This window comes from Lampetra planeri, chromosome 58, assembly GCF_965212315.1.
Source record: "Lampetra planeri chromosome 58, kcLamPlan1.2.h2, whole genome shotgun sequence".
Classification (NCBI taxonomy): Eukaryota; Metazoa; Chordata; class Hyperoartia; order Petromyzontiformes; family Petromyzontidae; genus Lampetra; species Lampetra planeri.
In genome coordinates this window covers 1,451,344-1,475,637 of record NC_136164.1, presented here as the reverse complement: position 1 = coordinate 1,475,637, position 24,294 = coordinate 1,451,344, and the positions used below count along the sequence as shown (strand labels likewise).

General features: G+C 50.7%; 1 protein-coding gene across 1 annotated transcript; it reads left to right on the top strand.

Moving 5' to 3' along the window:
- The first annotated feature begins 12,250 nt into the window (after positions 1-12,250).
- Positions 12,251-18,626, top strand: LOC144735947 (uncharacterized). Its single transcript, XM_078618542.1, has 2 exons — positions 12,251-13,664; positions 18,568-18,626. The coding sequence occupies exons 1-2, from the start codon at positions 12,393-12,395 to the stop codon at positions 18,577-18,579; spliced, it is 1,284 nt and encodes a 427-aa protein (XP_078474668.1). The 5' UTR covers positions 12,251-12,392; the 3' UTR covers positions 18,580-18,626.
- The last annotated feature ends 5,668 nt before the right edge of the window (positions 18,627-24,294 follow it).

Here is a 24,294-nt window from a genome sequence, read left to right as displayed (position 1 = left end):
TCGCGGTGGCATTGGTTGATGGTTGCGGATGGTAGTGTTCGCGTCGTGTTGTGTTGTTACGTTAGTTGTTGTTCTTGTTGTTGTGTTGTGTTAAGGGGCACACAGGGGGGTTTGTATATTTTTATAGCAGCCGGGTCGGCTGCGAGCTATGTGGTAGGGGGTGATGTAGTGGTGGTGTTGACGTGCGCCGACTGTGACAGTGATGGATCACGGGGCGGCGCGGGGTGCGGGGTTGGGCACGCGTTGTGGGCGTGGTGTGGACGCGCGCGCCGGGAGTGACAGATGACGGGGCGGCGCGGCGTGGGTGGTGAGGCACGCTGAGATGTGGGAAAACAGGATCGTAGCCAGCGCCCAGTGATTGGTCGAATAGGATGGGTGCTCGCAGCGACGTCCGCAGGTGCGCGCGAGAGCACTCGGGGAGAGTTACCCAGTTGAAGACCAGACGACGGAGCTGAAGACCTAGTGCCCCGAGACCCCTAGTCCCGCCGTCCTTGTAGGGACCGGGGCCCTGTGTGGCTCGGAGGCGAGACTGTGGGACCCGGGGTCCGACGCCCACGTGGGTCGGGCTGGGGACCCACAGTCAAGACGGACACCCCGGGCAGGGAGTGTCCCGAGTAGCTCAGGGGCGTTAGCCGCCGAGTAGCTAAGTGGGTGTTGGTCACCCGAGTAGCTCAGTGGGCGTTAGTCGCCGAGTAGCTAAGTGGGTGTTGGTCACCCGAGTAGCTCAGTGGGCGTTAGTCGCCAGGGTAGCTAAGTGGGTGTTGGTCACCCGAGTAGCTCAGTGGGCGTTAGTCGCCAGGGTAGCTAAGTGGGTGTTTGTCACCCGAGATACTAAGTGGGTGTTTGTCACCCGAGATACTAAGTGGGTGTTTGTCACCCGAGATACTAAGTGGGTGTTTGTCACCCGAGATACTAAGTGGGTGTTAGTCACCTGTGAACGAGTTTGGTAAAATAAAGAGTGTGTTACCCGTGAAGTCGTCTCCCGCCGAGTTACTACATTACATATGTATGTGCATGTAAGTCCATGTGTGTGTGTTTTAGTCCATATGTGTGTGTCTTAGTCCATATGTGTGTGTCTAAGTACATATGTGTGTTTAAGTCAATGTGTGTGTGAGTCCACGTATGTCTGTGTGTGAGTCGGTGTGTGTGTGTGAGTCGCTGTATGTGTGTACGTCCATATATGTATGTGTAATTCCATGTGTGTGTATCTCAAGTGGATGTGTATGTGTGACAGTCCATATGTGTATGTGTGTGTACGGCAATGTGTGTGTCACTCTATGTATGTATGTATGTGAGTTGCTGTATGTGTGTACGTCGATATGTGTGTGTAACTCTATGTGTGTATATCTAAAGTGGATGTCTATGCGTGTGTGAGTCGATATGTCTGTGTGTGTCAGTCCATGGGCGTGTGTGTTAGTCGCGTTGTGTGGGTGGCTCCATGTGAGTCAGTGTAAGTTCATTTCTTTGCGTGTCTGTAGGTGCATGTGTGCGTGTGAGTGAATGTATGTGCTTTCTTGACCTGGTCAAGGCCTATGATACCATCAGTAGGCCTGGCCTCTGGGTTGTTCTTCATGCTTTCAGGGTCCCTCACACTTTGCTCACGATCCTTAAGGACCTTCATGATGGTGAGCGGCCCCGCGTCTAACTATGTGCCCGTCAGTCAGAGCCATTCCCTCTACACCTTGGGGTGTAACAGGGATGTCTTCTGGCTCCCACATTATTTAACATATCTTTTGACCACGTAGTTCGTGAAGCCTTCAATGGCTGTACCGGAGAAATTACCATATGGTACAGATACAATGGGAGGCTGATCGATGCCCGGGTGCGGTCAAAGGATAGCTCCCTATTGCTCAACCATGTTATGTATGCCGATGCTCTGGTGATTGCTGCTCACTCAGAGGAGGAGTTGGAGGCACTGCTGCTGAACCTGGAGCTTGCCACTAAGAGGTGGGGCCTTACCATCAGCCTCACCAAAACTAAGCACCTGCCTGGTTATTTTGTACTGTTGTATGTGTCGGGTTATGAAATTTCCCGCATAGGTTGCAACGTCTGTGAGTTTCGCTGGTGTCGCGAGCACTGATTTCTCTTCCCTCTCGAGGGTGTGAGGACATTTTTCCTCGTTTATTAGAGACGATTTCTCTCCTGTTTCCTTTCCGAATTTTTCTTCATTCCACAATCCCTGTCTGTATGCCTGTGTGAAAAGGAATGAGTCCTGTCCTGCCTTATCTGCAGCTTTTGCATCGTGTTCGCCTTCGTTACATTTTATCCACTCAATTAGTTTCCCCCGAGGTGTGTTCGTGTTATCGATACAGCTCCCTTCCCATATGTCTCTCTGACTGTACTGCTTTGTAACAGATTGGTCGGTACGTTTTAATACGAGCTCCCCGTATCCCGTAACCCATTCAAAAATTATTCTTAATCCTAGCATCTTAGGTATGGCAAGAGTTACTTTGACAATTCCTTTTAGAGTGCATATAAAACAATTATCTCACAGAGTGCAGTCAATTTGACTCGAGCTATTCTGTAATTTTCCGATTCAGTGTGCGTGCCTCTAACACCATTTATCACAGGATGCAATTGGTTCGATACGATATTATCTTAATTCTACTCTTTGTTTCAACCTGCTATTCTGGGTTTTAACCTTAGGGGGCGTTTTTTTTTGTTTTACGCCCGTTTACAATCACAATGCAATGTTTGGTCACGATATTCTGGTTAACACGAAGTGATTCATTCCTTCATCCATGCAAAACACTGTCTGCGAGAGATCCCGGACGAGCCCCCATTATGTTGTATGTGTCGGGTTATGAAATTTTGATGAAAATAATAAAAATTAATAATTTTCCGAAAAATGTGCAAATCGCATTAATTATGTTAATGTGTGTATTAACATGCATAAATTATGATGGTGTGAGTAATTGTATGCATAAATTATGATAATCGCTGAGATAATCGTAGTAATTTATGCGGATGCTTGCGATGATGTTAATGTGAGCAGTTGTGATAATTAGGCTTAGCTTCGTTTATCCAGAGTTATATCAATCAGGATAACACGATTATCATCGATTAAACGTTTACCGATTATCCTAGTGTGTGTTATGATATTTAGGTCTCATCACAGGATACAGTTATCAAGAATAAGATAGTTTTGCATGGACTTGGAAAGAAGCACTCGAACAGTTGGTGTTAAGCAATTTTATTCTAACAAGCATGTGACATTCTATCATGCAGGTCAAACATGCGTCAATAATTCATGAATAACCAAACTCTTATGCATTTGCGATACTATGCATTCGATTAATATGAATAACTAAAATCCTTATGCAATTACGAGACTATGCATTTGACTAAAATGAATGAATAAACACTTATGCATTTGCGAGAACAACTCAAAACTCTTATGCATTTAACGAACTGAATGACTAAAAACCCTCCTAACAACCAGGCATCTCATTAGTTCGTTTTTGTATCGATCACAATCGGCGACTGGCCGAGTTTGAAAACAAGCATGACACACTTCATTTTGCGGTAAAAAAAAACTTATTGTATCCCAGAGGCGAAAGTATATGTCAATAGATTCGTCAGCAAGTATAAATCCTTTAAAACGGAATGTTTGATATAGTGGTGGGTGAGGGCGTGTTCGTGTGGGAGAGCGAATCTGGCTCTGTTTTAATTAATTCTTCGGCGAGACTCTATGACAAAGGAAACTGGTTTGACAAGATTTCCTCTGTGTTTCCTTGAGTCTGTATGTGGGGAGCGATACGACCTCTCTCGGCTGTCGGTGCGAGCTGTAGCCGAGACTTTCTCCGCTGTGAGGTGAGCGGCGGCGCTCGTACGGAAGGCTTTGACTCTCTTTCTCCACGGCGGGATGACGAGTCGGTTTTGGGTTGTCTCTGGTCGATCTGGGCGTCGCTCGGTGTCGCTCGTTGTCGCTCGTAGGCGCACGGTGGCGCACGGTGGCGCACGGTGGCGCACGGTGGCGCTCGGTGGCGCAGCTCTGCTGGCGCTGGGTGGCGCTCGGTGGCGCTCGCTTGGCGATCTCCGCCTTTCCTGCGGGTTGTTCGCTGGTCGTCACTCTGACGAGGAGCGATGCTTCGTTCATGGCAGGGTGGACGTTGGCGTCTTTGTTGGCTTCGTTCGCAGCTCGGCGACTCAGGGTAGCGATTCTTCTCAGTTGGTGCAGACCTCGGCTTGTAGCGGCACGTCGCTAACCCGCGAACCTCGTCATTCTGGATGACGAAAAACTTCTTGACGATCTGTGGTGGAGTCGAAGCCCTGGCGACGAGATGGGGCTCAGAGCCCTGGCGATCTGTGGTGGGGCCCATGGCCCGGATGATCTGATGGGGCCCGTGGCCCGGACGAAGTGGCCTCAGAGCCCCTGGCGATCTGTGGTGGGGCCCGTGGCCCGGATGATCTGTGTTGAAGCCGGAGCCCTTGACGAGGTGGCTCAGAGCCCCTGGCGATATACTTTTTGGATGGATTTTCCTTCGGTTTATATTGAGAAAATCCACTCAGTTTCCCGAGTTGTTCAAAGTCTGTCATAAAACCTTCCTGTGGGTGGGACCATCTGCATCCGTGTGTGTGTGTGTGTCGTGTGTGTGTCCGTCCGTGTGTTTCGCGTGCGTGTTTGTCCGTGTGTTTATTAGCTTTGAAGACACAGCTGTGTGTCGTTCTGGAAGGGGGGGGGGGGTGGGGGCCTCGTGACGGCGCCACCGAAGTTATCCATTAGCCAGACCGATGATTCGCGTCGAGTTATATATATATATAAAAGAAATATTCGAATCCATGTTTGTGTTACTGAATAATATTTGTCGCGAAAACCTACGCGTTAAGCGAGCTTAATTATTCCCTCCCTTGCTCGGGATCATATCTTTTGTCTCACACAGCTTAAGTTGTTTTGGTTTGGAAGTTGAAATGCGACTTATTTCCATTATGCCCCAGTTATGCCGAAACCGTGTTCCCGATGTTTCATCGTGACCCGATCTCTCATGGAAATGTTATTTCCTTGCGTGTGCAATTTTTGCTGTCCGTGTTGTGGGAAGACAAAGACGGTTGTTTCCACGGTGGAAGCACCCGGCGCATGCGCTTATTTATTTATTTCCGAGAGCGTGTTAATTTCCTTTGAGCCATTGCCCCCTTTATGGGTGTCATTTCCTCGCTTTTGTGCCTGCGTGTGGAGATCCTCTCGGAAAGACAAAGACGGTCGTGTTGCTCGCTTCCCATGGGTGTTGTGTTTGGTTAATTTTGAGAGCCTTATCCGCCCTTGATTCCTCTTCTTCTTTAATTCCGTACTTATTATTTGACTTTGTGATTATTTAATTTGGTATCCCGTCTAGGAATTTTGTTTTGGGGCGACTCAAGTCATAATTATTCTTTGGTGCTTCGGCCCGGCCGCGTAGAAATTATTTAAGGTAAGTAATGTCCGTATTTAATTAACAATTGATGAATCGCGACTCTGGTTTTCAATTGGAGTGAGGATGGATACTGTTTGCTTAATATTCATGGCTAAGTTGGTACTTGTGCATCTAACATGGTTCAAAGACCCGTATGTGCTTTTTGTCGTCAATGCTGTTTCTTTGTTAAGAACATAACCATCTTTTACTCCGTGGTGCCCGGCCCTGCAAGGCTTTTTACGAGAGGGTGTCATTCCAACCCCCCGCCTGCCATTCCCCCCTCCCTTGTTCCTCCTGTGTGAAATTCGGGGAGTTTTTATGATCTTGATTACCCTTCTTTCATGCCCTCTTTCCTTTGAAATGAGGTGTGCGCACATCTGTGGGAGTGTGGGGGCGTGTCCGTTCTCACGTTGCCCCGTGTCTATTAAAAAACTATATTTTATATGTTGGCAGAATAATTCTAAAAAAAATATATTAACAAATAATATTAAAAAAAAATAAAAAGGGGGCGTATACACAACAGTACCATCGGACAATCCACCCCCACAACTCACAATTGGTGATGCTTCAGTTGTGGAGAGATTGGAGAGATTCCCATACCTGGCCAGTGTGCTCATGACCAGCTCCGGTTTAACAGCAGAGGTCTCACTCCAAATCAGTCGAGAGCGATTATCTTTTCATCGGCTGCGTTATGCTGTGTGAAAGCTACCTGGTCTCTTGCTCCGCATGAAGCTCCAGGTCTTCTCGGCCACGGTAATTCCCTCCCTTCTCTATGCTTGCGAAGCATACACCCCCCTAATGGAACATCTTTGCCAGTTAGAAACATTTATGCTGGCCTGCTAACGATCCATCCTAGGTTTAACCAAATGTGTGTGTGTGCGTCTAAGTCGATGTGTTTCTATGTGTGTGGGTCGATGTCTGTGTGTAAGTCCAAGTGTGCGTCTGTTTTTTTCGCCCGGGCAACGCCGGGTACTTACCGATAGTTTGTTATAAGGATTGGCGCACTTGCTCCAACCGAGCATGACTCTGCTCTTCCGTTTCATTACAACTTCGATTTGCTTTGGTTTGACGATCTTCTTGGAACCGAGCTTGATGATCTTCTTGGAACCGAGCTTGATTATCTTCTTCGAACCGAGCTTGACTCAACAGTTGTTTTATTCCATCGAATATGTTCCAATGGAACGACTCTTTTTTTAAAATCGGATGGATCAACGTTCATAAGATTAATTGCTCACTTGATCGGCTTTTGTCTTCCAATCTTCTTTTCCCAGGAATGTTTTTCCTTCGCTCTTCTGTTTAGTTCGATGTTCCGCAGATTGAGGTACTTGTTCCAACTGGAATTGACGTTCAGATTGGCTCCAATTAGTTATCCGTTACCGCTATGCCAATCTTTCTTTTACCAGCCTTGCTTGACGTTTTCCTTCCATTTTATTATCCCGTGCCAATGCTTCTGAGCTTTTATTGTTGAGTCTGGGAATTTCAAGCTTAACGGATTTGATATAGAGTGGACTAACAGTAATTGATTAACAATATTACGCCGTAGCTGAAAATGAAAACTACCGTTCAGATTAACTTATTGCAATTGTATTCAACACAAGTTAGAGCTGAATACTGTACTGTTGAGCTAAAAATGTCATACAAATCTAAACCACTGTAAATGCCACTGGATTTTAAGAGCACAAAGTTTTCAGTTTTATTTGCCCCACAATCACCATAAATGCCACTGGTTTTGAACACTGCCCATTTGTATTTGTCCGAGCGTGTGTAAGATCTTATCAGTTGGGGAATTATATATTCCGAGATCGCCATAAAACTCCTATATTGTCATTATATTCCAATGCTCCCGGAAAAATTACGAGATTGCATCGATTTTTCCAAGATTGCCATTGATAAAGTTTTCGCGAATCGTATTTTTATCAACCTGAAAACGGTAGTTTCCCAAATTTTATAATAAAAATGTTTACTGACATTAAAAACATGTAAAATAACTATTTTATTGAATAGTAATTTTTCACAAATATTACGTACTCTAAAAATTGGGCCTAAAAAGTTTCTGGACCGACAAACAGTAACAGACAAACTCACACTTGCTCCATGATAGTATTGTGATGTGATGATTGGCCATGCACTCCAGTGTGACTTGGTATACAAGTGTGTAATGAGTGCGACCATTTATAAGGTCGCACTAATTACACACAAAGTGAACCACAATATATATGCTGATTTTGTCAAGGCACATTAACCATCACGCAAGCTTCAGTCATCCTCGCAGTAGTGGCTTTTGTCTATTCAACGATCAAGGACGGTCAGTGCATTGCACGCTTTCAGATGTGCTTTTGTGGCCATCTGGAACGCTTTTCCTTCCGACATTAGGAAGCCAATGTAACTATGCACTTTTACATCAAGATTGAAAACTAATTTCTTTAAATCTGCTTGTGTTCAGTTTCCTGTCTTTTACCCACTAATCCGATTCGCATGGTTGGCTACCGATGGTGTGAAAGCAGTTCAACATACATACATATAACCTTGGCTTGTTCCATTTTTATTTGTGCCATTGTCTTGGGCAACATTACTACTGGGGACAATGGTGGCGAAATAATGGACCACTCGTGATGAGAAGACGACCACTGCAGCCATGGAGCGATGAGATCAGCTCAGCGCACTAAATGGGTTTTGGCCTTTTCGGCCCTTGAAATCGCGACATGGGAAAGCCTTCAATCCAGCAGTGGATGGGCAATGGCCCGCCGATAGATCCAGGGTAGGGCGCTAGTAAATCAAACTCAATAATAGCGTTCGTTGTTTGTAAGTGTAATAAACAAAGTGCTCATTGCAGAACTGGTTTCCAGCTGCACGTGCCTGGCTGGCAACTCACAAAACCAATCAAGGCTGTTCTGCAGCTGATTCAATTGCAGGTGAAGCAGTGTGAGTTTAGTCAGTCTGTCAAACACACCAGGTGGGAGAGATTTTAGCTGGTTTTGGGTCAGGTATAGCTTATTAACGTGTAACTTTCGATTCACAGTGTTAAAACTTACATCATAATCTAATACTATAATAAAGGGCAAGGTGGATAAACATGACAATGTTTTTATTCACTTTGTGAAAATGTCTGTCTTAACATCTAGAGATCTTTACACAGGGATGCTGGTATGGTGTATCGATTAGCACACCGGAATTGCAATGTAAAGACAGCTGGTTCGATCTCTTAGCGCGGCAGTTGAAACAATGAACATGAGCTATAATATCCATACCTCCTATCCGTCCAGCAGTGTAAATGGGTACATAGCGGTGTATTGATCAGCAGGTCTCACCACAAGAAAACAACGCCAAATGAAAAAAACTTCCCTTCATAATCGTAGAATATTAAGTCTGCTTTCCTCTATGATTAGATAATTAGTTATGTACTCAAACTACTGATCATCAGACTCCACTACCGTATTTTCCCGCATATAGCCCGCATACGCATATAACCCGCAGACGCATATACCCAGAAAAAATAGCGTTTTGTGTAAAACAAATTTCAGATAGCCCGCACCTCCATATATTCCACATGCATTCATATATTTTACGTCGTTACCGCAGCTTAATTCCATAATATTAATACGAAGTTTACATTTGTAATACATTCCACTATTAATTGTTAACATTAAAAACATAACGTGCACAAAGAAAACAAACTAACCGGAAACGAGTGAACTTAAAACAGTAAATAAGTAACAAAAGTAAATATCCAATAAGTAACACATAACTGGTAGATAAGTACAGTTTAAGCACTGGTAGAGTGCGCACTGCGCAGATAATAGCAGCATTACCGTATGTCGTTGCCTCGCCCCCCCACCTCTCTCTCCTCCCAGCTGCCCCACCCCCCCAACCCTCCCTCTTTCCAGTTCTCCTGTCGCCGCCGCACACCTTGCTCTGCCCCACCCCAACCCCCACCTCTCTCTCCCCCCAGCTGCCCCACCCCCCAACCCCCACTTCTCTTTCTTCCCAGCTCTCCCGTCACCACCACAGACCTTGCTCTGCCCCACCCCAACCCCCACCTCTCTCTCCCCCCAGTTGCCCCACCCCCCAACCCCACTTCTCTCTCCTCCAAGCTCTCCCGTCGCCGGTAAACAGTGCGCACACTTCAAACATTGTTTAATTGTACAAACAATTCATTTTAAAAGTGATAACGTGCAATTTTAGTGTGAGTGGTTTATTCAGCAGTGCTTTAGTCAAAGGTAAGTGTTGCATAGTGGAGAGTCCTACCATGGACAAATTTAAACGAGTCATGACATGTCACACGTGTAAAAAAAAATAGGGATAGCCCGCACCTCCATATACCCCGCAGGGTCTTGTTTTGTTTGTAAAAGTGGTATACCCCGCGGGTTATATGCGGGAGTTTATTAAAATACGGTTGTTCCGATGGATGGAAAGGCGAGGTTTGAAACAATTAGGTTTGATAAGGTTTACATAAAAAAACCTCAATATCCCGAAGGGCCAGTTAGGGTGAGGTTTTGAGGTTTATTATGAAAAGATGCCATTTTGTTTTTTGCAGGAAGTTTGACTGAAGTAACGGACTACAGAAGGCCAGAACTAGGAAATCATGAATATTGGCATTACCTGAGTTACTAGTGTCATCAAACAAACCCAATTTCCACCGTGAACAGGATCGTGGATCAGGACCTGGATGAGGATTTACTCGATTTCGAAGAATGTGATAGTGATGTCGTAATTGTGATGGAGACGAATGGGTGACCGACGCGGAAAAGGATGGAGTGGCTGACGAGGCTTCGGCGAATGCAGGGAAGGCCAGATGACGTTCGATGGGCCAGTTTTGGCACTACTTCACCGATGATCCGGAACCGCACATGTTGAAGAATGTCGCTGCAAACATTGTCGCACCATATTCAACCATCACAAGAAGAGTGAGCAGGCGATGAGGCATCTGAATGAAAAGCGCTGCTTTTTGGAGGGCAATGAGTGGCACCGAGATAGATCGTCCCAAGTGGTATGCATCGGGCGACGCAAGCAGCAGCTCAACTCCATCTACATCGAATGCTTCATCGATGAAGCAAGGATCGATCAAAGAACACCTAATACTCAAGCTCGATAAGTGAACGAAGGAGAAGTTCGAGAAGGCCATAGCAATGTATTACTTTGTCTCGGGCACGTCGTTCCAGCAGGTTGAGGAGAGAACCTGGTGATCGCTGTGAAGGCCCTTCGCCCAGATGCAGTGCTGCCGAACAGGAAGAGGCTGGCCGGACCATTGCTCGACAGGGCGTATATTGACATGAATAAGAAGTTTTACACCGTCCTAGCCAATAAGACCGTTTTCCTGACATATGATGCGTGGTTAAACATCAAGAATGATCTGATTGTGAACTACATGTTCACATCGCCGTCCACAATGTTGTTTCCTGAGTCGGTGTCCACTGGAGAGCAGGGCCACAATGCTGACTGGACCGCCTTGGATCTTCAACGTGTGATGGCGTCTCATCCGAAGACTACATTCACTGGCACAGTCCCCGACAACACATCCACCTACAAGAATGCGTGGGAACCGCTCTCAAAGGATCACCCATCCTCCTATTTCCACGGCTGTACGTCGCATGGTCTGCATTTGCTTGTCAATGACATATTCTCTGCCATGAAGATGATGAAAGCCAGCCAATCAGAACACACATACCCGATCAAATGTCCGTTCGAGTACCTGCTTGAGTTCATCGTGGGGTGCAAGGACAAGGTCAAATTGTTTCACAACAGTAACGTTCTCAAGGCACAGCTGCAGGCTGAACAGAAGATTGCTGGCATTCAAGCGTTGGTCTGGCCGGTTCCTACACGTTGGGGAACGATCAAAGGCTGTTGCGAGATGCTGTTGTCGTTGGAGAGGATTCTGCATTACATTGTCACAGCTCGCGACTTCATCAAGGGGACAGCAGCTCAGAAATCCGAGCGCATGCGAATCAAGACCATCATTACGAGTGACGACTTCGTCTCTCTGTTGCAGAAGTCCCTTGCCATTCTCACGCCCATCAACTCATTAATTGTCAAATATCAATCTGATTCTGTACCAGTCTCTGAAGTCTTGCCGGATTTTCAGACCCTCCCTGCTGAGTTTGCCAAGCTGCACGGAGACGGTAATGCGAGCACTAAAGAGATCAACTACCTGATCAAGTCGGCAGCAAGTCGCTTTTAGTTCATGTTCGGAAAGGCCCATGGACTGGCATATCTGTTAGATCCTTGCTTCATTGGAGAGGGTTTGAACCCTGCTAATCGAAAAGAGCTGGAGAACATCTTACTGGAGACACCGATCGACAATGAGACGGCGGTTGATGACGAGAGGCGCTCTTTCTACAGCTCACCGAGTACGTTATTTCGGCGCAGCAGGAGAAGGATGCCGGCGGGTTTGGATTCATTATGCTGCTCAAGGGACGTAAGACACCTTTGGAGTATGGGCAGTCTGACGGCAGGGCCTGGCCCGATCTTCAGAAGATCAGCGTCAATCTGTTCACAATGTTGGAGTATTGCAAATAAAACCATGAGGTTTATTAGGTTTCATCTTCTTGGTTCTTTCGGTAAAGTCACGTAGAAGGGAAATAATAAATAATAAAACATAATAAAATAATTCTCACGACGTTTCGGCCACAACGCAAGCAGCCGTCCTCAGGTGAAGAACAGGTCTGTCGGAAAGACAGCGTCTGAATGAACACCACCAGGCTTGGAAGCGTATATTTAAGCTGGGTTGGAGGCAGAAGAGCGCCTTGACAAAAGAATTTGCATATCAAGAGGAATTTTGCATATTTGTAGGGGTGTCAGGGGAAGGATTCCCACCAATAGATGGGTTAGGGGGAGGGGTGAGCGAGGTGATATAAGGAGAGAACGGGCGGGAAAGGGGGGCCTTTGGCGGGAACGGGATTGGGACGGCTGGCGACAGGTGTGAATGGAAGGAAAGGAATAAAGGACGAGACCCCTGCAATCTCGTGTCGGCTCCTCTCTACATTTGGTGGCAGCGGTGGGATCCTAATGGCTACAAAGAAGAATCCTCGCGGGAGGGAGCCGAGGGAGGAGGAAGCAGGGGCCGGGGATCCTTCACATCCTGGGCAACAAGGGGGCCTGCTGTCAGAAGCAGCAGAAGGGGGCCCGGATCGCCTGGAGGATCGCATGGAGGACCGCATGGCCCGCGTGGAGAGGGCGCTCCAGGAGCTCTTGCAGAGGCTCCCTATGGGGGGCCCGCCGGCACCGGGACCCCCACCCCCACGCGTACTACGGGAGGAGAGGCCACGGGAACCGGACGCCGACCAGCCGGCCGGGCAGGAGCCGCAACCAACCTCGTCACGCCAGCCGCCGCCGCTCCCGCCAAAACCCCCAGGGCTAAACACCCAACACGGAGAGCAGGTGGCCGGACGGCCGCGTCGGCTGGGGCCCGTCGACAAGTTTGTGGCTGAGGAAGAAGATTGGGAGGAGTTTGTCCGCCGATTCGAGGCTGCCTTCCACGCTCTCGAGTGGACAGACGAAGAGGCCCTACGAGCGCTGCCATCTGTTCTGGGCAAAGAAGCACTCTCCTCTTACACCTCCCTTCCCTCGCACAGCAAGTCCACGCTACACGCGGCCTACGAGGCTTTGGGGGAGATCTATTGCCCGGCGGAAGGAGCCTTTAAACGGTTCCAGGATCGCCAGCGAGGGGCTAAAGAATCCCCTTTAGCCTACAGGGGGGCGCTGCTCGTGTTGGCGAGGAGAGCTTTCCCTCGCCTGGCTGAAGAAGCGCTCGAGGACCTCGTGGTCGAGCACCTCATCGCCTACGCTTGCCGCGCCGGCGTTGTAATGCCCGTAGTGACGCCGGAAGAACGCACCTCGCTGTGGGCTGCCCGGACCATCCAAGCCCACGAGCAGGTCATGGGCCGGGCGCCACCCGTGGGCCCGGTGGCTGGCGCGGCGGGGGGGAACAGCCGAGCCGTTGCCGTGGCGCTACTTGGTCCAGCGACACTAACCGCCGAACCTGCACCGTCACCACAGGCTGCCGGTGGGGCATCTGGGGACGGACCGCCAACGTCTGAGACGGAGCCATCGCTGCGGGAGGTGTACGCGGCGATCCGGGGACTGGCGGAGCAGAGGGACCAGCCGCCGCGTCGCTGGCAGCCGCCTCTACAACATCGCGCCGAGCCCCCCCGACGCAACGCCCCGTGGGTCTGCCACCGTTGTGGTCGCGAGGGGCATGTGGCGAGGGGGTGCCGCACGGAGCCGGAGGCCGCCAACGTCACCTGGAACCTGCCGGGGCCGAACGCCGACAGGAGCCAGGCGAGTGACGCCGTCCCACCCGGCCTCTCGGGCGGGCCGGGTAATTACAATTCCGACGCCGCGAACTCACCGGGAGTCTCCTCGGGGTGGGCGCCGGTGGTGTCGTTTCCCGGTCCCCGCTGTTCTGGTCGGGGGAAGGGGATAGCGCCGGGGCCTGTGGTCGCATCGCGACCCGGAGTGGCGTCGCGAACGGACGTGACGTTGCGTCCGGAAGTGACGTCGCGGTCGGAAGTGGTGTCGCGGATCGCGCCGGGAATTGCGCCGGGGCCGTGGACCGCGCCTGGAATCGCGCCGGGGCCAGGGACCGCGCCTGGAATCGCGCCGAGGCCGGGGACCGCGCCGGGAGTCGCGCCGACGCCGGGAGGGACGTCGCGGACGGAGGTGACGTCGCGGGCGGAGGTGACGTCGCGGGCGGAAGTGACGTCGCGGCCGGCAGCGACGTCGATGCCGGACGTGACGTCGCGCGCGGGCGGGGTTTCGCGGGCGGGCGTGACGTCGCGGGTGGGCGTGGTTTCGCGGGCGGGCGTGGGTTCGCGGGCGGGCGTGACGTCGCGGGTGGGCGTGGTTTCGCGGGCGGGCGTGGGTTCGCGGGCGGGCGTGACGTCGCGGGTGGGCGTGGTTTCGCGGGCGGGCGGGGTTTCGCGGGCGGGCGTGACGTCGCGGGTGGGCGTGGTTTCGCGGGCGGGCGTGGGTTCGCGGGCGGGCGTGGGTTCGCGGGCGGGCGTGACGTCACCGGCGGGCGTGACGTCGCCGGCGGGCGTGACGTCACCAGTTACCTGCAACGCCGGCGAGTTGCCAGGGGCAACGGCCCGGGGGCGGAGGCAGCCCACACGATTGACATTGCGCCCTGGAGCAATTCCACGACCCGCCTCACCACCGCTTTGCGACAGAGCGAGACGGAACCAGGGGGACCACGCCCCCGTGACAAAGGAAAGGGAGGGGCTCACGGGAAGGCCCACCCCCCAGTCCCCACTGCCCCCTACAATGGGGGGGCCCCCCCACACCACAAGGGGGGCCCATCCTACGTCACCTAGGGGGGGCAATTTGCACTACATAGAGAGCCCAGCCCGCAACCCAGGGGTAAGCCCACACTATGTAACAAGGGCGCGTTCACCCTGCTGTGACGCACTCCAAAGGGAGGAACCCCATCTTCAGTCCATCCACACCCATCCCCCATCATTTCACCATGCACCACAGGATAACGAGACGCCGCCTGGTCAGTGGCCGGACTCAGCCACACAATGGAGGAAGCTGGCAAGGCGGGTGGTAGCGGCCACGTCAGGAACCTCGGTCCTGGTCGGTGAAATCGCGGGAGTGTCGGCACGTATCTTGGTCGATACGGGGGCATCAGCCACGATCATCTCGAGCACCATGCATGAGATGCTGCCGGATAAAATCCGACCTTTAGTCCCCGTCAAGACAACGTTCATTGCAGCAAATGGAGGCAGCATGGGCTTCCTGGGCCAGGTTGAAGCCCCGATACAGATTGGGCAGCTTTCGGTAGCAGGACCCATCCTTGTCTCCGCAACGTTGCCCGTACCCTGCCTGTTGGGGACGGACTTTCTGAGGCGGATGCCAATGAAAATCGATCTGGCCAATGGGCGGGTGGAAGTCCAGGGAACGCATCTCCATTTCCTAAAGGCGGAGGGGGCCAGCCGGGGTGTACCCTACGTGCAGGCTCTGGTCAGTAAGTCTGTCTCCATTCCCCCGGCAGCCCAGATGCTGGTTCCGCTGCAATATCGGTCCCCCCTCGTGACAGCCCGACCAGACTCACCCATCCTGGTGTCTCCGGCGTCAGCGGCCATGGATCGTCATGCGCTGGTGGGGGCCGAAACTATTGTACAGAGGAACCAGCATCTGTTCATTCAGGTGCTGAACACCTCCGATAGAACAGCGACGGTGCAGGAGGGAACAGTTCTGGCCCACGTTAGTCCCTTGTCACTAGGAGCCCCAGGGACAGAGCCCGAGCTTGTAGGCAGCATCAGCCAGTCCGAGGACAGAGGGGCCAAATCGTGGATGGACCAGCTGGCGGGGCCTGAGCCGGGATTGCCGCCCGACCAGAAACAGCAGCTGCACTCGTTATTGCAGGAGTTCTCGGACGTGTTCAGCCGGGGACCGTTCGACCTAGGGCGCACAAATCTGTCACAGCACCACATCAACACGGGAGATGCCGCACCCCTGCGCCAAAACACATATAGAATGAGCCCAATGGAAAAAGGGCACATTCAACAAGCGGTGCAGGAGATGCTGCGGGCCGACATAATTTCTCCATCCTCGAGTCCCTGGGGGGCACCGGTGGTCCTAGTCAAGAAGTCAGATGGGTCACTGAGATTCTGTGTGGACTTCCGACGCCTCAATGCCGTCACGCTGGCCGACGCATATCCCCTACCACGTATCGACGACTCATTGGATGCACTGGCGGGAGCAAAATTTTTCAGTACGCTGGATTTGTTGTCCGGGTTCTGGCAGGTCCCACTAGACGCGGACTCCCGGCCTAAAACAGCATTCCGGACACCACAGGGCCTGTTCGAGTTCAACTGCCTGCCTATGGGCCTCCAGACGGCGCCGGCAACGTTCCAACGCATAATGGAGTTGGCCTTGGCAGGCCTCCAATGGGAAACGTGCCTCATCTACCTGGACGACGTCATTGTTTTCAGCCGATCATTCGAGGAACACATTGACCGATTGCGTCAGGTGTTCCTGCGGTTCCGGAACGCGAACTTGAAGCTCAAGCCGTCGAAGTGCCACCTTATGCAGTCGTCGGTACGCTACTTGGGCCACGTCGTCAGTGAGTCGGGAGTGGCTACAGACCCGGAAAAGACGGCCTGCGTGAGGGCCTGGGCTGTTCCCACAACGGTTCCGGAGGTACGCCGGTTTGTGGGTTTCGTTTCTTACTACCGCCGGTTTGTGCCCAACTTCGCAACCATTGCCAAGCCCTTGCACGTGTTGACGGCGAAGAACCAGAGGTTTTATTGGGGCCCTCTGGAGGAAGAGGCATTCCAGCAGCTGCGCTCACGTCTGACAGATGCACCACCATTGGCCTTTCCGGATTTTGGCCTCCCCTTTATCCTGGACACGGACGCCAGCGATGTGGGCATCGGCAGTGTTTTGTCGCAAGTCCAGCAGGGTCGGGAGGTGGTTATCGCCTATGGTAGTCGCGTGCTTTCATCAGCGGAGCAGCGCTACTGCGTCACACGTAGGGAACTCCTGGCAGTCGTTCACTTTGTGCAGCAATTCCGACCCTACCTGTATGGTCGCAAATTTACGGTCCGCACTGACCACGCGGCCTTGCAGTATTCGCTCCGCATCGACCAGCCTTCGGGCCAGCTGGCCAGATGGATAGAACGCCTGCAGGAGTACAGGTACCAAGTAGTGCATCGCAAAGGGACCAGACATGCCAACGCAGACGCATTGTCCCGACTGGTGCCCCAGGGCCCTTGTGCATGCACCACAGGCGGGGCACGCTGCAAGGAGGCGAGGCCGGAGGGGACGGTCATCGCTCCTGTACGCACGGCGGAGGGCGCACAGGGTGAGGTCCAGCTGACCGACCACGACCTGGGGCTGACCTTGGACGATTGGAGACGGCTACAGCTGGAGGAAGCCCCACTGCGAACACTACGCGCCTCAGCAGAGGCAGGGGGGGAGGAGTACATCGTATGGGAGGATCTCCTCATGCGATGGGACCCGACAGGGCGCCGGCGATGCCTGGTAGTTCCGGAGTCGCTGCGTCAACAATTGGTTATGGACGTACACGGCCGCCAGCTGCTGCACCTGGCAGGGCGGAAGACACTGCACACATTACAGGGTCGGTACTTTTGGCCAGGTATGACCGCTGACGTGCATCGATGGGTCGCTACCTGCGTCAAATGTGCGCGGCGAAAGCCGCCACCCCGGGTAAGCCGGGCGCCCCTACAGCCCATCACGGTGACCAGGGTCAACGAATTGGTTGCGTTGGACATCTTGGGACCGCTGCCGGTCACGCCACGGGGAAATAAATACCTGTTGGTCGGAGTCGAGTACTGCACGAGGTGGCCGATGGCGTGGGCCCTCCCGGACCAAACGGCACAGACCATCGCCGATGCCTTCGTGGGAGGCTATGTCCTTGATAAGGGGGCACCGGAGCGGTTGCTCACGGATCAGGGCAGGAATTTCTCCTCACAGCTATTGAAGGACGTCTGCTCTATCCTGGGCACTAAAAAGGTCCGAACATCTCCATATCATCCCCAGACCGATGGGATGGTAGAGCGGCTTAACCGCACCATAGCGGCCATGCTGTCCCAAGTGGTGGACGAAAACCATTCCGACTGGGACCTCCACATTCCATCGGTCTTAGCGGCGTACAGGGTGGCCCCACACGCGGCGACGGGGTTCTCGCCGTTTTTCCTGATGTACGGACGGGATCCCGTTCCGCCTATTGAGGTGCAGCTGACGGACATTCCGGCAAGAGCCGACGCATGGCCGAAGGCACTAAAGACCTCCCTCATTTATTTGAGAGAGGCCCGCCAAGCAGCCGAGGCCGCATCGGCCGCGAGCCAAGAGAGTAATGTACGGATACGGGAGAGGACAGTGACAGCCAAGCCCTTTAAAGTCGGGGACCAGGCATGGCTACACTGTCCTCAGGTGCCGGTTGGCCTCTCACCAAAGCTGCACCGACCCTGGAAAGGGCCGGTCGAGGTCATCAAAGCACTCCGACCGCAGTGCGTCCAGGTCCAACTGGGTAAGCGACGATGGTTTGTACACCCCACCCGCCTTAAGCCATACATCTCTCCACCGTCATCTTCACCAACATCACCACCAACATCACTGCCAACATCATCATCATCCCTACCCAGGCCAAGGTCGCCGACCACCACGCGCCGACCGGCAGGGGGTTCGGTGCCCTGTGTTCCCTTGTCACCTACAGCACCCCATGTGAGGCCTGACGGAGCGGCGGCACGAGAGGGGGCCGGAGAGACAGCGGCGCCAGGCAAGGCGACACCGGCACCACCGAACCAGGGACCGCGACGAGAGGGCCTTCGAAGGAGGGGGCCGCCACGGTCATCTGCTGCCTGTGGATGTCCGGGCTGTTACGGGATGCTGGCTGGAGACCTGGGCAGGCCGCGCAATTGATTTGTTGTGTTATATTGCATTGTATGGTTGTGGGGGGGGGTAAGGGCTGTCGTCACTGTCAGTGGTGGGAGGCATGGGGAGACTTAAATGGTCCATGGGGGAGGCAGAACCGAGGACGGTTATTTTTTCTCCGGGGGGGGGGGGTGATGTAGGGGTGTCAGGGGAAGGATTCCCACCAATAGATGGGTTAGGGGGAGGGGTGAGCGAGGTGATATAAGGAGAGAACGGGCGGGAAAGGGGGGCCTTTGGCGGGAACGGGATTGGGACGGCTGGCGACAGGTGTGAATGGAAGGAAAGGAATAAAGGACGAGACCCCTGCAATCTCGTGTCGGCTCCTCTCTACATATTTATGGGAAATGCAGATATGGGATTAGTCACGCCTTATGGAATGCGTAGGAGGTGGGCGGGGTATTTCAAAGTCATATTATGCCCATGCATTATGCAGGATTAGCAGCATCAAAGGGAGGGGGTAGGGTTAGCAGTAATAAAGGGAAGGAATATAATAGTAGGTTTTTACCCTTTTAAACTGGTACAAAACTGACACCTTTATTCAAGGCATCATGTTTGCAATGACCACAACACAAGTAGTCAAAAAAGCAAACAAAAAGAAGCAACTCTGATAAAGATAATAATATGCACTGTCCTTGAAGTTGATTGGTCCACACCCGAGACGGCTTTCTTTAGAGCCTAGTCCCCATTGGTGTTGGACCAGATGACACCAGAAGGCGTACAATTCAAACACAGTGCAATAGCAGAGTATTGAGAGCTCGGGGTAAGCATTTACACTATGAGAGGCTCTAAAGAAAGCCGTCTCGGGTGTGGACCAATCAACTTCAAGGACAGTGCATATTATTATCATTATCAGAGTTGCTTCTTTTTGTTTGCTTTTTTGACTACTTGTGTTGTGGTCATTGCAAACATGATGCCTTGAATAAATGTGTCAGTTTTGTACCAGTTTAAAAGGGTTAAAACCTACTATTATATTTTGCCACTGGTAAAAGAGATCTCATATTGTAAAGGGAAGGAATGTTAATAGTATGGAGCTGCAGCAACTAAACCACCACGTAAAAACTATATAAACTATATATCTTTTATTCTCCGCAGGGAATGGATTCTTTGCTCTGCTGCAAGTCTCCTTTCACCATTCTCCCATTGACATATTTCGTTGCTTCCTCTTAGTACCTTTCACGCGACGGTCAATGGTATAGTGTATAGCAGATTGTACAATAATAAATAGTATAAAAGTGTAATGTTTAATATAATGTTTAAGGTAATATATAGTATCGTAATTGTATAGTGAATATACAGTAGTGTGGTATACAGTAGGTTGGGTAGAATAATACATAGTGTAATATTACAATGTATAGTCTAACCACCCTATACCTATATAGGGGGGTGTATAGTAATACAGTATATAATTTAATGTTGGGTTTGTCTATGGCAGTATATAGTACGGGGTAGACCCTTGTGATGTAAGAGAAAAAAGTTTAGCTGGAGGCATATATTTTTTGCGACATAGAATTGTAATGTATGACTTACTGTTAGTAGCTCAGTTTATTGGAGAATATATTTAGTATACTGATGTAGTTTATACTTTAGTTTTTTACGTGGTGGTTTAGTTGCTGCAGCTCCATACTATTAACATTCCTTCCCTTTATTAATGCTAACCCTACCCCCTCCCTTTGATGCTGCTAATCCTGCATAATGCATGGGCATAATATGACTTTGAAACCCCCCGCCCACCTCCTACGCATTCCATAAGGAGTGACTAATCCCATATCTGCATTTTCCATAAATATGCAAAATTCTTCTCGATATGCAAATTATTTGTCAAGGCGCTCTTCCCCATCCAAGCCAGCTTAAATATACGCTTCCAAGCCTGGTGGTGTTCATTCAGACGCTGTCTTTCCGACAGACCTGTTCTTCACCTGAGGACGGCTGCTTGCGTTGTGGCCGAAACATCGTGATAATTATTTTATTATGTTTTTTTTCCCTTCTACGTGACTTTACCGAAAGAACCAAGAAGATGAATCCCTGCAGTCACGAAAGCTTTAAATCGAAATTGTATTAGGTTTATTAAGGTTTATTAACGTTTGAACCTTAAACCTCAAATTCGGATCTGAAAAAAATAGGTTTTTTCCACCCCTGCTAAATCCTGTACTTGGCCATCTCCACGTCCCCTCCAAGGTCCTTGATGTCCTGGTTCACCGCTTGGAACCACCTCTTTCTAGGCCTGCCTCTCGGTCTCCATCCTTGTGCTTAAATATCCATGATACTCTTTCAGAAATATACACAAATGGCCTACATTCTATATCTCTCCCTCTACGTAAAAAGTAAAACTTATGTTTACACATATCAGCAACAAAGCCTTCTTGGTGTGCATAAACTCATCAATATTAGTTCAACACAAACGAATACTGGACCGATTTCAACATTTCATCTTGTAATGTGGATTTCTCTCTTCTTAAAGAATTTATTTATTTCAGCCTGCCTAAGATGGGCACCACCACTCTCGCCACGTTCCCCGTCTGCTGATCTCCGACCCAAACCGGTTGTGAGGGATTGATCATTTTTAACATGGGATCCATTTTCTCTCCCCCGCAATTCCCTCAATATTTTATTGGTCACAAATGTACATTTTTTTTAACGTGCTTTAACGGCGACAGAAAGGACGATCATTCGATCTGGAATTTAATTAATCTTAAGATTTGGAATGTATTAACCATGCCTTGATTCGTTATGCACTATTGACACTATGCACAAGGACGCGAACCAACTGTGATGCATAATTTATTGACAACAAAGTACAACCAATTATTCAAACTCGCGCAACAGGAACAGCACATTACCTCGTTGTTTACCAGCTTAACACAGCGACCCTACGTGTCGACAATTGCAGACACCACGGCGACCGTTCGCACCAACACTTACGCATGCTTCCTTCATGGGTGACGAGGCAACAGAGCACGCAAATCCGCTCTCGAGGTTGTGCACAGCCTCAGGTATGCCCCAGAAACCAACGATTGTGCCGCGTGTCCAGGATTCAGCGCAGAATCAACCTCGGTCTTGGTTTGCACTCACAACAGTGCTTGTCGTAATGGCTACATACAGCGGCAGTATTGGGACTTGGTTGGCGCTCACAACAGCACTCTGAGCGGCTCCACGCAGCGAGAGTCTCGGGACTTGGTTTGCACCCTCAATAGCGCTCTGAGCAGTTCCACGCAGCGATAGCCTCGGTAACTGAGCGACCTGCCCTGCAGTAGCACGTTGCAGCAGCTGGCCTTCTCCAGGAATCCCTTGGTCGTGGTGAGTGCCGACCATTCCCCCCCCCCCCCCCCATACACTGGTAGTGCTTAAGGGGCCATCCATTTACAACGTACGCAAGGAGGGGGGAGGGGGGAGGGGGGGTTACCCAAATGCGTACGCTTGGGGGCCGTCCATAAATGACGTCACACGATTTTGGACGATTTTTCACCCAACCACCTCGTCACACGGCGTCACAAAAAGTCAGACCCCCCTCAAATATGACGTCACAAAGCTCTGCCCCCCCCCCCCCAAAACCATATTTCCATTTTGAAAATAAAACATGCTTCAAATCAATTTAGATTATTGCCATTGTAGTGCGTTTTTTACGTGGCGCTGCAATATGATGTAGTAGGAGAAAACGCGTATTAAAAATGAGGCGTTGGAAAGCTTAAATTTTGCATAACATTCACTTGAAAATATTAAACGTATAATTAAAACTGCAGATCTTCAGAATATTATATTGAAACTATCTTATAATACTTATATATAAACACCCAGCTCTGTTATTCTGTGACTGTCATTGTGATTAACGCGGCACGGATTGGTTGAAGTGCGTCACGTGACCGCGAGCAAACAGCCGGGTGAGTGAGAGTGAGGAGACGGGTGAGTGAGAGTGAGGAGACGGGTGAGTGAGAGTGAGGAGACGGGTGAGTGAGAGTGAGGAGACGGGTTATTGAGAGTGAGGAGACGTGAGTGAGGCAGAGCCGTGCTCAGTCCACTGCTGCCCTGAGGGACCCCCGTGCTCTCCACTGCTGGCTGGAGGGAGAGCTGCGCTGTCTCCACTGCTGCCCTGAGGGAGAGCCGTGCTCTGTCCACTGCTGCCCTGAGGGAGAGCCGCACTCTCTTCACTGCTGCCCTGAGGCAGAGCCGTGCTCTGTCCATTACATTAGTACTGAAGTTTTTTTGTGCTTAAATCCACTGCTGGATGAAGGCTCACCGCACGCTGTGCGAATGGATCGTAAGGATTTACTTGACCAGTCTGTTGGGGGCCGCCGCACGCTGTGGTTGTTGGGGGGCGCCGCAGGCTGTGGATGTTTGGGGCTGCCGCAGGCTGTGGTTGTAAAAGTAATTATAACTTTAAAAAAATACTTGAAACTTTGTAGTAGAACGAAGCAAAATGGAGAATACAATTATAACAATCATATATTCATTCCACAAAATGAAAAGCCCTCGTAGAATCATTAGAATCAAAATGTTGAATAACAATCAAAATTTTCAAAATGTGTGCTTCTCCATTCTCCCATGGAGAAGCAAAATGCTCCTTCATGGAATAAATAAAAGGTTGCGCATTTTTATGTGACGTCATATTTCTCACACCCCCCCCCCCCTCGTCACACATTGTCACAAATGCCTGACCACCTCCCCCCCCCCCCTAGGTACGTGATGTCATTTATGGACGGCCCCTTGCATACGGGGGGTCTACTGACAAATTATATACGCATAGGAAACGGGGGGGTTGGTGAAGCCTCGATAATAATTTGTCTACATTGGCCTTCAAATTAGTTAGATAGTCCGGTGCTGAACTGTCTGTTTGCTTAAACACGTTAATATTATGAATCCTTGATCGTTTCTGCGTGGATTAAATATCGGCCGTTCTATAGGATTGGGGGGGGGGGGGGGGTGTGCGTCAAGTGTACATACGCATGTGGGGGATTTAAAAAGTGCGCGTGCGTACAGGGAGGCGGGGCGGGGGTCAAGTCTTGACATATTTTTGCGTACGTACTAAATGGATGGCCCTTAAATACACAAATGTGGTCCTGCACTAACATCCTCTGTCAATAAACTTGTTTTGTGCAGAGCCTCCCAATCGGAACCGTATAAAACCATTGTATAAGCCCTGACTTTTTGTTGACTTCAATTTCCAGCAATCACGCACAGCCCCGTCGACTAATCCCTCACCGCACGCCAACTGGCCTGTCCTGACTGGCCAACTCGTGCCCCGCCCCCGGTCAAGGCCAGACTTCGTGGCGACTTGGCTTCCGGAGATGGGGGAATGGGGGATTTCCCCCCGTCATCACTCACCCCCCCATTACCTTATGTATCCTCGGCCACCACACATCACCTCGGTGCGACAGAATTTGACTGTTACACCAGGTCTTGTGCTACCTGAGATCCATCTCGCCATTATCAGTTTGGTGGTGCACAAGATCTGCTCCTGCCTCGTGTTATATTTAATCATGCACACTCACACATCACCGCATGAAACCAAAGTAAA

What these genes read in the sequence shown, in the direction of transcription:
- LOC144735947 (XM_078618542.1), top strand. Translation starts at nt 12,393, where the DNA reads ATGGCTACAAAGAAGAATCCTCGCGGGAGGGAGCCGAGGGAGGAGGAA.